At 35.0% G+C, this 13,787-nt stretch overlaps 1 protein-coding gene across 5 annotated transcripts; it reads left to right on the plus strand.

Annotated features, from left to right (window-relative positions):
• The first annotated feature begins 5,196 nt into the window (after positions 1-5,196).
• Positions 5,197-11,034, plus strand: LOC144957887 (succinate dehydrogenase assembly factor 3, mitochondrial-like). 5 transcript variants are annotated; one of them, XM_078889411.1, is made up of 3 exons: positions 5,197-5,335; positions 8,834-9,048; positions 10,376-11,034. In XM_078889411.1, the coding sequence occupies exons 2-3, from the start codon at positions 8,845-8,847 to the stop codon at positions 10,526-10,528; spliced, it is 357 nt and encodes a 118-aa protein (XP_078745537.1). In that variant the 5' UTR covers positions 5,197-5,335; positions 8,834-8,844; the 3' UTR covers positions 10,529-11,034. The 5 variants fall into 5 exon arrangements, with proteins under 5 accessions (XP_078745537.1, XP_078745535.1, XP_078745539.1 ...); XM_078889409.1 differs by having other exon boundaries at positions 5,328-5,411; XM_078889413.1 differs by lacking the exon at positions 5,197-5,335 and adding an exon at positions 5,365-5,411 and having other exon boundaries at positions 8,838-9,048.
• The last annotated feature ends 2,753 nt before the right edge of the window (positions 11,035-13,787 follow it).

The raw sequence follows: 13,787 nt of genomic DNA on the forward strand, positions 1-13,787 counted from the left end.
CACATTTAATGGATATTGCGCTCTATAAAGCTCAATTTTTAAAGCTCAATCCCTGCATGAAACCTCTTCGATGCGGTGGGCGGGGCACATAATTTGTGGCTATAAATATGTCAATTTCCAGCTCCTAGTTGATCCCTACGTAATACCGCTTCGAGACAGTATAGGTCCCAAATTACAGGTGGTGATAAATAGGCTGATCATGTCTCCCAACCCCCCCCCCCCCCCCGCCCCCCTTCCCAAAAAAAAAAAAAAAAAAAAAAAAAAAAAGTTTCCAATTTGTTGTGCTACCGGTATTCAATTTCCGAGCTAACAACAAACTCTGAGAAAAGCAAGTTGTTTTGTTTTTGGTTTGTTTTTTTTTTTTTTTTTTTGTTTTTTTTTTTTTGTTTTATTTTTTTTTCCCACCAAAACAAAAGCCACTCTAGATCGCCAAGTTATTATGACCTTATTACCACCTGATCATAATTCAAAACCATTCTTCATCTTTTCTTACGCATTATTCCTGTCATCATCATTTATATTCATAGCATTAGCACCGACATCTTACTTCCTCGTCTTCAAAACAACGGGGCTGTTTTTACCGGGGCTATAATTCTATAATAACACCGCCATTGTCTCCGGTCGCCCGCCGAGCGAGGAGAGATTTTCGTGTGTTGCGTGCGTCATTATTCTAGTGCCGCACGGTGCGTCGGGACATGAAAGAGATAGAATGATGCAGTAATGTCCGACAAATTGGGGCTCAATTTCTTCATGACACCGGCTTTTCTTTGACGGACGATCTCTGGGTATTCGGCCACACCCTGACAAAACACATTTTCTACTCTTTTTTTTTTTTTTGTCATGTTGGCGAGAAAAACCTTCACGTCAAATATTGTTGATAGTTGCCTTTCCTCCTCTTTTGATGACTTGCCAAAAATTCTGAAACTTGCTACATAAAAAAGGAGTAAAGATGTATAATATGTTTTATGACTTTTATTTTGACAAGTTGGAGGTCATCGAAATGAATTTAAGATATAAAACAAATAATTTAGTCAGAAAAGAGTTTAATTCAAATATTGACCAATCAAGATACCCCCCACCCACAGAATGTCTAAATCATGAAATTTAAAAAGGTTCTTATAGACAGTATGTGCTTGGCTAAGAAACTCACAACATTACCATCCGGAATTCTAACGAACCAACACACAAAACGAAGTGTAACCATGAACTTTTAAGGTCTGGTTAATACAGTTTAGTAAAAATTACTCATAAAGGCGGATGGCAAAAAACAATAACAAAGACCCGAGCGATGTCAACTTCTTTCTATGTATAAAGAAGTCTCGTGTTAAAATTTTTTCGACAGTTTAGGGTTAGCTTAACCCGCTCCTAACCACCCATAGGAAAATCGTCACATTTGTTACGATGCAGCCAACATGTTTGTCATTCAAATTTCTTTTGTACATCATAGTGTTTGAACAAAAATGTTTGCTTTAGTTATATATTTATGGACAATAAAGATCTATTATTATTATTATTATTATTATTATTATTATTATTATTATTATTATTATTATTATTATTATTATTATTATTATTATATTATTATTATTATTATTATTATTATTATTATTAAAGTATATTTACACTGTGCTGAAGAGCTCGTTAAGCAGAAATAAATATGTATTGCAAGAACCAACAGATTTTGTGTTTGAGTGAAATAAATCTATTATTGACAAGAGAGATTCTTACCGTGGCTGCCAGATGGCCATGGGCCTGGCCAATTTGGCAAAAATTGGCCACAAAGAGAATATTGTTTCTAAGGTCAATTTGAATTAACATTTATATCTAATTTCAATTTTTCCTAGTCCGTTGGAATTTTTGTGATTATATAGTGGGAGGTATATAGTTAAATGGCATAGGCCAGCACCTGACGTGTCTGTGTGAAGTGGTACTTTAATTCTTTTTATTTTTTGTAAATCATCTCCCTGACGCTGAGAGTCTTAATTAAATATGAGAATGAATAACCATCTAGTACTTTGTAATAGAATGACCATTCTATCTAATGTTATTTGATTTTGTACTCTATTACTCTTTACTACTTGTCGCTACCATCACTATTTAATTGTATGCAAGTAATGCAAGACTGTGCCTCTGTGGTTGATATCAACATTTCTTTACTAGTGTGTGTTACTATGACCAATAGTACACTGTGTGTTGTGTGTTACACAGGTAGTCTCTCGATGTAGTACTATTTTTATCTTCGGCTGGGTGTGACTTCTGGCCTGATACTATATTTTTGTGTGCTTTCTTTCATCACTTCACATCGTTATAACTTCATTTTAACAACTATGATCATTTACAAATTTATATCACTAATTCTGGCAAATCATAGCTTTCTAGCCACCTACCTTGAGTCATCTAAATCTACTTTGTTCTTCTGTATACTTAATAATTGCTACTTAAATATTTCATACAGCCATAACGTTAACGCCTTTGATTACTAATTACGAGCTTAACATTTACTCTTTAACTCTGCAATTCACTATGATTGATTTTGTAGCATAACTCTTTAGTTTAGACTTATTCGTTCCTTCATACATGTCCTATGTTATTTGCATTAATTTGTTTAAATCATGAAGATGCACACAACTCGATCGAGTTTACTCACTTCAGTCTACGCATCACTTTACCTGGACCAGTGACGTAGGTGCTTTCTCTGACGTCCGCGTTAAATCTATTTTTAACTGCTATGGCTAATATTAGATTATTCTAGATTCTGCCATTGATTCTTTTCATTCATTCATTGATCCATTCAAAAGAATGATCTGTTCCATTGTTCCTGAATAAAGACTTCATCATTTTACATCCTGGCCTTTGTTGTTTGATCGCCTCCACTACCCTGGAGTGGATGGGCTAGGACTCGGGTAGACTATGGTGTCTCCGGACTTGACTGTGGTGTGTGCTCTTCGCTCATGAAATCAACTCCCTACTTCTACTTCTGACACATGAAGTCATGCTACTACTATCACTAACAGTAGTACTAAACTGTCACTTCATTGTCTCGATCTATCTTCCTCACTTGAACTTGAGCACCACCGCCGCAGTTACAGTCTGGAACTCTTAAGTCGACCCCGGGACCGAATCCATCCACTCCCATGGCCTCTACACTCTGCCAATACTACTACTACCACTCGCCGGCATCAACTATCCGGTTGTCTCCATCAGTATCACACTCGCCGGCATCAACTACCCGGTTGTCTCTACTATCGCACTCGCCGGCATCAACTACCCGGTTGTCTGACATCTATTACAACTTTTCTTCCTTTTGGCGAGAAACTCCGACTCAATGTCTGTGTGAGTGTGATAATTGGTGGTGATACATTGGGTAGACTGCTGTTGGGACATGTTTAGGCTTTATTCTTAGGCGTCTGTGACCCAAGACTGCAGGAATATTTAGAATTGACCTTTATGTTTTGTGTACCTTTTTCTCTTTCAACGACCGCAACTCGTCATAGTCACACCCCCCTCTTGATGGACTCAATATCCTGACTAAACTATCTCTTTATCCCTCTATACTATACCATTTGGATTCCATGTCATTTACTGTCACTTTTATGTGTCCTGTTCTTCAAATGGGGCCATTTGGTTTAGCCTGGGCCTGGGATCTTGAAGGAAACGGTGCATCTACTATTGTTCTCTACATATGTTTGGTTTTATAATATTTTGCATTTGCAACCATTTGAGTGTATGATATGTCAGCCAAATTGTTTCAGACTATGCTATCTACATAGGCCTTTTCTTTGAAATGGCGAACTTGTCCCCAAGTGGTAATTGACCCCCCCCCCCCCCGCCTCCCCCCCCCCCTCTTCCCCCCCCCTATCTTGTACAGGGAGATCACTTGCTATTTTTTCCATCCTATCCCCCTATACGATTTCGAACTTGCTCTTGTCTTGGAATAAAATTACTTGGTTTTGACCTGGCCCTGGCCGGAGACCTTGGCTGAGAGGGAAGCAGTTATGTGTATAGTTAGTTTTTGGATATGATGTTTTTTTTTTCCTTGTTAGTCACCTCTTTGTTGTGTAGTGTTGTATTTCTTGTTGTTACATAAAGATTTGTAAGCGAGTCTATCTGATTTAGTTGTATCATCTGCTTGTGTCTGGTGAGAATTTTGGGTGATCTCAAACAAAGTACACAGATGGTTCGCGATTGAAATCTACATCTGTTCCCTTTCTGAACGGTTTCCCTTTGCCTCATTCAATTTTTCTATGTGCTAATATAACTTGCAAAACTATAATTTTTTTGACTGGTATCCCATTTCTTTCTTTCTACAAGACCTAAAATGACCTCAATGTTCTATAAGCGCAATCAAACCTTTAAAAACATTTAAGTCCTTAAAAGAATGTAGATCCCACCTTCTTCCTTGTGGCTCACGCCGATTTTGCCTAAACCAAAAGTGTCCCAAGCCCGTAATCTTATAAATAAGGATAGGAGAAAAAAAAAAAAAAAAAAAAAAAAAAAAAAAAAAAAAAAAAAAAAAAAGAAAAAAAGAATGGCGCGAGTACAAGTAGCTACAAAGCAGTCCTTAACATCTCTCTCTCTCTCTCTCTCTCTCTCTCTCTCTCTCTCTCTCTCTCTCTCTCTCCCTCTCTCTCTCTCTCCCTCTCTCTCTCTCTCGCGCTCTCTCTCTCTAATTTCTCCTACCGCCCTCTCTCTCTCTCTCTCTCTCTCTCTCTCTCTCTCTCTCTCTGATGCTCCCTTAAACACATTCAAGACCCTATAACTATAAAATTGTTCTCTTTTCTTTAATTTGTTGTTTGTTTGTTGTGTTCGTTTTTGCTTCGTTTTTCTCCGGACTCATATTGTTACGTACAAAGAATGCACAAGGCAATACATTTTGACGTCCTGAATTAAAATAATAAACTTAAAAGTGAGTCAAGGTAAATAAATAAATAATGTTAAAAGTCGATCAAACTTCTCGAGTCACCAGGAATGGTATCAACGTTTTGAAGTTGAAAATTAAGAAATTTTGCCAAGGGAATACACAAAAATACATAAAAGAAAATTATATTATGCCTAGACAGGAGTTTGAATCCCTAACTTACCCCACCCCGGATAGCCTACAGTTACGCTGTGCTAAAACAGCCGGCCACCTCGCCTTCTCGCGCTCGGTCAAACGTTTAATCTCTTCCGGTCAAACGTTTAATCTCTTCCGGTGGACTGAATACACATCTGTTTATTCAATCCACTGGTGGACAGAAAGCACAGCTGTGTATTCAGTCCACTGGGGACGGAAAACACAGTTCCATGAAATGATAAAACCACGAAGCACAAGCCAATAATAAACGATAATTATAAGGTAACTTTCTCGATAAATATATAAATAATAATTATGAAATGATCATTTGGAGGTGACTCGTCTGCTTGGTTTCTTGGTCAGTTTTTATTGTATATATATATATAACTTCATTCGTGAATTTTAAAAAGTAGATAGGTAATATACAGTGCTCAACCACTGCAGCTGTATGCAAAGATCTATGCAAAGTATGAATGAATTTATATAGCGCCTAGATCCACAATGTGCTCAGAGGCGCTTTACTTTTACAATGCAAATAAAACACAAGAAATTGATAATTTAAGCATAAAATCTATCATTTTGAAATAGCATTAATCAATTTGTAATTTAATTACCACGCACTGTGCTACAAGATGAAAATTTAGGATATCTATAACATGTAGGTATAGGCCTAATATAAATGTTTAACATCAAATGATTTTCTAAAGAGATGTGTTTTAAGTTTCTTTTTAAAGTTTTCAAATGTCGGACATTTTTTGAGGGATGAAGGCAGTTGGTTCCATAAGACGGGTGCCGACTGGCTAAAAGATCTCTCACTAAAAGACGATCTACAGCGAGGAACCTGGAAGAGATCTTGACCACTGGATCTAAGTTCTCTCTCCGGCACATAGAGATTAACCATGTTTTGTAGGTATACAGGAGCTGTCTTATTAAAACATTTAAAAACATAGCATAGAATTTTGAACATAATTCGGCTGTTAATAGGGAGCCAATGCAAAGTAATGTGAAGTGAGTCTCAATCAATTAAAATTGAACTTGAACATATTCATTTGTTGAGTTGGACACCTTCCTTGTCTGAAAAGAAGTGGGTACTACCGCAAACTCGGGGTTCCAAATGATTTTGGGGTTTGGGAGGGGAGAGACTTTAAAAAAAAAAAAAAGTTTCCCCCCTCCAATGTCGTGAATAGATTTTTACATCTCATTCACGATGAGAAATAAAATAAATAAATAATATGCACGAGGCATGTATCTCCACCGAAGTGGGTAGAACACGATTTACTAAGTACACATACCTAGATTTTGGTTGTCCGTAACATGAAACGTTTAATAGAAGTTCAAAATAGTCAAAGAGAGCGAGTATGAGTAAGCGGTGAATATGACGTCACAATCACAAAACGGAACATCATGACAACTAAGAACTACTCACAACAGCCTCGATCGAGATAGTACACACCCAAACACAAACACACAACATAAAAAGGGATATCATTCCCTTCACCAAACCCCCAAAAATTATTTTTTTAAAAAGTTTCAACCCTCCCAAAACCCCAAAATTATTTGGGTCCCCGAGTTTGCGGTAGTACCATGAAGTGGCCCCTGCTAAGTGACACTACTCTACTTATACAGATGTTTCATATAGCCAAAGAAAATATGAAGTTAACTTTATACCCAACTTATCATATTTAAATTATCTATTTGGCAAACAAATATTGGATTTGTAGTTATTGGGGAGAAGAGTGATAGATAGATAAAGAGAGAGGGGTGGGGGTGGGATGAGGAAATCTAAGAATGCTAACCAGGAGATATTTGTCAATCAAAATACGGGATTAGTCACATTCACATCCCAACAATCTCATCAGATAAATATACTCTGGTTGTTTACTAATAAGAAAATAAATGAAGTTGGATGTAATGTTACTCTGCTCTTTGTTATTATGTTGTTTTGTTTTTTTTTAATTTAGACCGTTAGGTGCGTGTTTACATTGAAGATGTAGGGGTCTGTTAGTATAGTATAAGTGAATACCCAAAAATATAGCAACTTTTAAGAAAAAATGTCGCCAAAACATTTTACAAAGAATATATATGCATATGATATTTTAATTTTAGATGTGAGGTTTTTTTGGATTTTTTTTTTTTTTCCTTTTTCTTTTTTATAATTGAAAAGTGTATTCTTTTAAAGAAAGTTTGATTTTTTTTTTTTCAAAGAATAAATATTTCTCTCTTTCAAAATAACAAAATATTCATTTTTCAGAAGGTTAAAAAGAGTACAGTGGTGATTTAAGTTAAACTGCAACAGAAATAACGAGAGCTTGGCAATAACGAGACATCGTTTCAAATCCCCGTTTTTCCCCCCACTATTTCTCTATTGTAAATAGGCTTGTAGTAACAAAAAAAAAAAGCGATTCAGAGAGCACGAATAACGAGAACTCAATCTAAAATAAAAAGCAAAAATGCATATTTATTAACAAACACCACAATCGTACATATGTAAAGCGAAGCAATCGGTATCCACAGCGCTACAATAGCAATCGGATATCTACTGCTATCAGTACGGCTGTGATATATACATGTAGATAAGGGACTTTGCCCACTCGTGGGGGCGGGGACGTACACTCCTCTAAGCTTGGTGAGAAGTTGCCAGGCTTTGATACCAGTAAGTGGAGACACTGGGTGGCTGCGAATCGGCTTCAGTCAAGGAGCTGCCTAACAGCAAGTGTGCTTCATCAGTGGGGACTTTCCACCTGTCCAACATGTACCCGAAACGGCAGAGCATCTAGACGGTGCACGAATGCGGACCAGACTTTGCTGAGTGAGTCGATCGTCATAACATAGAAGTGTGAAAACCATAAGAGGCTGCTGCCATGATGATCACCCTTGATATGACCCATTTTACCTAATATTGAATTTGGATGAGTTCAAGGGTCACATCAATGCACCTATCAGCACTGTTCTTTATAAGCATTACACCACGATCACGACCGCTTTCTTTTTCTTTTTTTTTACGTCATAGCGTGTCGGTTCCTGCTGTCAACTTGTCTGTCGATTTCAAACCATGTTTTCACCGTACTTTTTGTCAATCATCATCATACCTAATTTCATCTCTATAACAATGATTACACTATGACATCTCAAAATCAGAAAAGAAAGGAACTGACTATTAAGATTATTATCTCCATCAGAGAAGAAGTGGAGGATGATGAGACAATGAGATATGTCAACACTTTAATATCAAGTCCAGCACTGTGCACATTATTTTGAGGGATCGTCGACGTATTTAAAGGCTCAAAATAAGATTCCAGGTTGTTCTTTCCCTTGGAAATCAGGTTTAATGAGAGCTCAGGAATAACAAGCATTTATGCTTGATTCTAGGGTCTCATTATAACCGAGCTCCACTATATATTGGTGCTATGTAAGACTCTCGGAATATATATCTCAGTTTCTGTAATTAAACGGTAGCAATTGCTAGCTACCCTTAGGGTGGGTTGCTAGTCTATTTTTGCATAGTATCTTATCAAAAAAAATCCAACTATACAATCATTGTTGAGTGAACAGAGGAAACTTATTTTTTCTTTTTTCTTTTTTTTTTTTTACAAAATTTACAGAAAAAAAAAGGCCTTTCTTAAAATCATGACACTCAATACCCTTTTATCTATTTTAGCATTTGTTTTGACCGAAATACCACACCACTACACCTCAGCGCTACATTTTTTTTGTCAGTTAAAAACATTTGATTTTTATTATTACCCATGTGTTTTATTTCATTTTTCCCCTCACCTGTAGGCAGCCTGTCCATGACAAACAATACACAGTTTAAAATGTCACAAGCAATATCGCATGTATCACGGGTGAGAGCTTTATACAAAGGACTTCTCAGACTCCACCGAGGCTTGCCATTGGAGTTGCGGGCCTTGGGAGATCAGTATGTCAAGGAAGAGTTCAAACTCCACAAGTCTGCCAGTCAATCAGAAGCTGATGTCTTTTTACATGAATGGACTGTAAGGATCATTTAATCTTTTTTTTTTTCTTTGGTTCACACCGATTGTGTCCATACAATAAATGTAAATGTCTTTTTCCTTTTTATAGGGAGTATGCGGTAAAGACTAAGGGAGTTAATTTTTGACATTTTACACGGTTTAGTCCCTTGATTAATGTATAGATTTCTTCAAAATGGTCAATGCTTTCAACACAATGGACACTGTAGCAAAAAAATGCTACAAAGTAAAAATTGAATGTATGAAAGACATTGATCCATACGACATAAAATCGGAAAACTGGACAAAGACTTATCAAGACTTATCCTCCATTCCATTTTGTCCAGAAATGTTTCCTTTAGTGAAATATATAATAATATGAAATTCGAATTTTTCTGACTTCCGATGCGTTTTGCCAAATCAGCTTTGTTATGGGATTGACAACTGTGCATTGTGACCTATGGGTTTTGTGAGAGCTTATTGTCTCTCATCACTGCTAATCTATTTGATTCTTACAAATATTGAGAACAGAAGAGTGAAAGTTAATTTAAACTGAATAAGATTAAGATGTCGGTTTCCATCAAAACGGATTATGCTTACCAAAATCTTTACCGGCTGCCATATGGTTTTTGTTTCAATCAACTAGCTCAATCTGTGATGGACTAAGAACAATGTTTACAACAACTGGTTTGATTTTACCATATGTGTAAAATGCTGCAATGGTGGACAGGAAACTTAACTTCGGTTAATCACAACATTTGCGCTGATCCCAAGGTGTTGCAATTATCCGGAGTGGACTGTATCATCATTATTATTATTATTATTTTTATTATTATTATTATTATTATTATTATTATTATTATTATTATTATTATTATTATTATATATATTATTATTATTATATTATTATTATTATTATATATTATTAATTATTATTATTATTATTATTATTATTATTATTATTATTATTATTATTATTATTATTATTATTATTATTATTATTATTATTATTATTATTATTATTATTATTATTATTATTATTATTATTATTATTATTATTATTATTATTATTATTATTATTATTATTATTATTATTATTATTATTATTATTATTATTATTATTATTATTATTATTATTATTATTATTATTATTATTATTATTATTATTATTATTATTGTTGTTATTATTATTATTATTATTATTATTATTATTATTATTATTATTATTATTATTATTATTATTATTATTATTATTATTATTAATATTATCATCATCATTGTCATTATTCTTCTTATAATTATTATTGCTACTACAAATGTAATTCTTTAAACATTTTTTTCACCCCTAAAGAAATATTACGTCACCCTTGCCAAACAGTTATCTCAAAGGAAGAAGACCCAGGAGCTTGGAATTGACCTTTCCCCACAAATACTGGACAATTTTACTGGTGAACAAGTCGGACAATTGTATGAGTTATTCAAGGAAGCAGCCAAAGACTCATGATGAATATTCATGGATTTATAGTAATACACAGCGGTCAGATTCTGTTTTAAGTCAATACTTCACGACAGTCGGACAGTCGTGTTTTTCTTTCTTCCTCTCTTATTCGTTGTTGTTATTGAATTTATAATTACGTTACACCTACAACTGGAATTCGGCTCAAAGGCATGAAAAGAGAATGGGAGGAAGAATGGGTGTTGGTGACATACAGCACTATCTAAAGGCAAGCGATTTAGTCCACATCTGCATGCACTTGACCAATATCTAAAATGGGCGAGTTCAAACTAGCTTAACACTAACACCAATAAAACTTTTTGCTCCCAAGTTGTTGATATTAATATTATGTAGACTGCTCCATAATGTGATAAATTTCTTTCATCTACCATCTTCATCATCGTAGAACATGCTTCTCAACAAGAAAATTGAATCTGTATTTCTTTGGAGTAACATTGTGAACTTGCTTGTTTGATGACCTTGTTACATGTACAGAAATAAAATATGTATAAATGTAATATATAATGATCTAAATATTAATTCTTCTCAAGAAAGTTTCTGTTCGTACCATGAATCATTCCATTGTACAATTGAATGAAAATTAGGATTATATGAATCTTCAATTACGCTGATGTTAGAAATATGTGTCAAAATACAATTTTATTTTGAAACAGGAAAATAATGGAGAAAAATAATATTTAGAGAATATGGAAATGAGATATTCCATGCAATTGGTGAAGACAATGTGCTTTCGTGTTCGTGAATGAAGAAAATGGGTTGTGAATAAGAGTATGAAATAAACAGGATGAGGTTTTAGCTGCTAGACAGAACATATTCTAGCTTTTCCTGTTCATTGTATTATATGAAGTTTATGCAGGAGTATAGTGCTAATAATATAGCAGAATTTGACTGAAATAAAAAAATGGAATAACGTATCACCCAGTAAAATAGAACCAGCCTTTGGCCACTCAATAGTTATTGGGTTTTGCATTGCAATTGGATTCTGTAGTCTGATGTCATGCCACCCGGCAACGTGGCCATCTTGGTTCTAAACAAAGAAAATCATTACTGTTTATTCTTCATGCTGGCTAGAACTTCATATGCCTTGTGATCAGAATGTGTAAAAGTCAAAACATGATCAAATTTATGGGTTTTTTTTCCTCTGGATACGCTTTTATGCTCGCCGGGGAAATATTTCATACGGGCGTTCGCCGTTGTTCCGATAGTTTAGAGCCAGTGTTACTAAGTTACCATGCGTCGTTAGGAAGGAAGTGACGTTACGACTGTTGAAGAGTATTGTGTATTGCAGAACATTACAATGGAATGGAATTTTTATTGTGCAGCTATGTGGTCTTGTGGTATGACACTCACTTTTGGATTGGAAGATCCTGGGTTCGAGCCTCACTCAGCACATAGTTGAGTCCTTGGAAAAGGCTCTTTACTCACATTCTCTTGCCGTACTCAGGTGTAAAATGAGTACTAGTCTAGGCCGCTAACAGCATTGGCACTTTTGGAGAAAATCGTAGTATCGTAAAAACAGGTGTCATGTTTTGTTCTAAATGGTACATATTGCTGTTGGTCAAAGACCCTTTGTAAAGTACGTTTAGTGAATATTGCACTGTATCATTAAAAATTCTCAACTTTAAATATTATGTGGAGAGAAAAAAATGTAAACAATGCTATTTTATTTACTATGAATGATACACAAGATAAAGTGATGTTAAGCTGCTAGATGCCGTGGACTCGAAAAGATAATGGACAAATATTGTATATAACAGCTTTAAAAAATAACAAAATATCAAACATGGGACGTTTCAGGCTTCAAAAACCCTTCTTCAGCCATAAACAAAAGCATTAACACATCAGTCAAAATCCAGACAGATGGCAGGACAACCATGCCAATATTTCTCTGCCGTGTGTCTAGATTTTTTTTTCATGCGGCTATGTGGTCTAGTGGTATGACACTCGCTTTCGGATCGGAAGGTCCTGGCTCGGCGCATAGTTGAGTCCTTGGAAAAGACTCTTCACTCACATTCTCTCACCTTACTCAAGTGTATAATGAGTACCTGGCCATTTACAGTGTTGTCTCTGTCTGAAAAAAATTGTAACATCGCCTAACAGGCATCATGTCCTGTCCTAAATGTTAAATGTTGCTGTTGGCCAGGACCCCTTGTAAAGCGCTTTGAGCACATTTAGTGGATATTGCACTATATAAAAGCTCAATTAAAACAAAAAATATTTATTAATGTTTTTTTATTGTTTTTGATATTGACTGAAGAAGGGTTTTGAGCCCGAAATGTTCAGTGTTTGGTATTGTGTTCTTTTTAGGTGTTATATTCCATTTTCGTTCATTACTCTTGAAGTTACATTCTTCAGTGCCAGGACTTGTTCTGCCTTCCGAAATTTCTTAGTTTCTTAGGTTATTTAGAAGAACTGAGAGATTACCAATTCCAATGTTTTGAACTGGCTTAAAAATAAAAATTATAAGATAAAAATAAAATTCCCTTTATTCATCCCCAAGGGGAAATTTGTCTTTAGGGTCTATTCCAAAGGAAGACTGGAATAACCCAGGCTTCAGCCGCAGAGCAGCGCCGCAAAGTGAGCTAGGGCGAGGTGACTTGCTCAAGGCCACACAGCGCAGCGGCGGGTGATTGAACTCGGTACCTTTCGGGTAGGAAGCAAAGACCGTACCACTGAGCTACGCTTCCCCTTAAAGTGGAATAATAATAATAATAATAATAATGATAATAATAATAATAATACTTTATTGCATCCCAAAAAGGAAATTTTTTGTACAGACGTGTTATAATTTACACAATAAGATAAAAATACAATGGAAATAGGATGTATAGATATAAAAAAGGAGCAGCTCTATAACCAGAGCTGCGCTTTATAATATGAATAATTTCAACACTGTAAAATAGTTAAAACTGTCACTATAAATTGAAAATTGAAAAGATTGCAAAACAAATAAATTAATAAATTAATATTTATATTTTTAAAAATTAAAAATGAGAAATAATTATATAGAATGATTATTGCTTGTTGTTATAAAGCCTAATACTGGACGGCAGAAAAGATTTTCGGTGTCTCTCTGTTTTCGTTGAAATAGAGAAAGGGCGACCACTTCTTTCTGACATAATAATTGATGGTCTTAGTGGATGATACTGGTCATTTAATATTTTAGTTATTTTATTTATACAAAATTTCTCGTATAAAAGATCTACATCGTCAACATCATTTATATAGCGTTTAATGGATTTTTTAA

This window comes from Berghia stephanieae, chromosome 12 (genome assembly GCF_034508935.2).
Source record: "Berghia stephanieae isolate SIO BIC M18660-M18661 chromosome 12, UCSD_Bste_1.3, whole genome shotgun sequence".
Classification (NCBI taxonomy): Eukaryota; Metazoa; Mollusca; class Gastropoda; order Nudibranchia; family Aeolidiidae; genus Berghia; species Berghia stephanieae.

Bases quoted from the DNA above. Each gene is read 5' to 3' on its own strand.
- LOC144957887 (XM_078889408.1), top strand. The intron at 9,049-10,375 runs GTAAGGATCATT...TCACCCCTAAAG, and splicing joins TCTTTTTACATGAATGGACT to AAATATTACGTCACCCTTGC.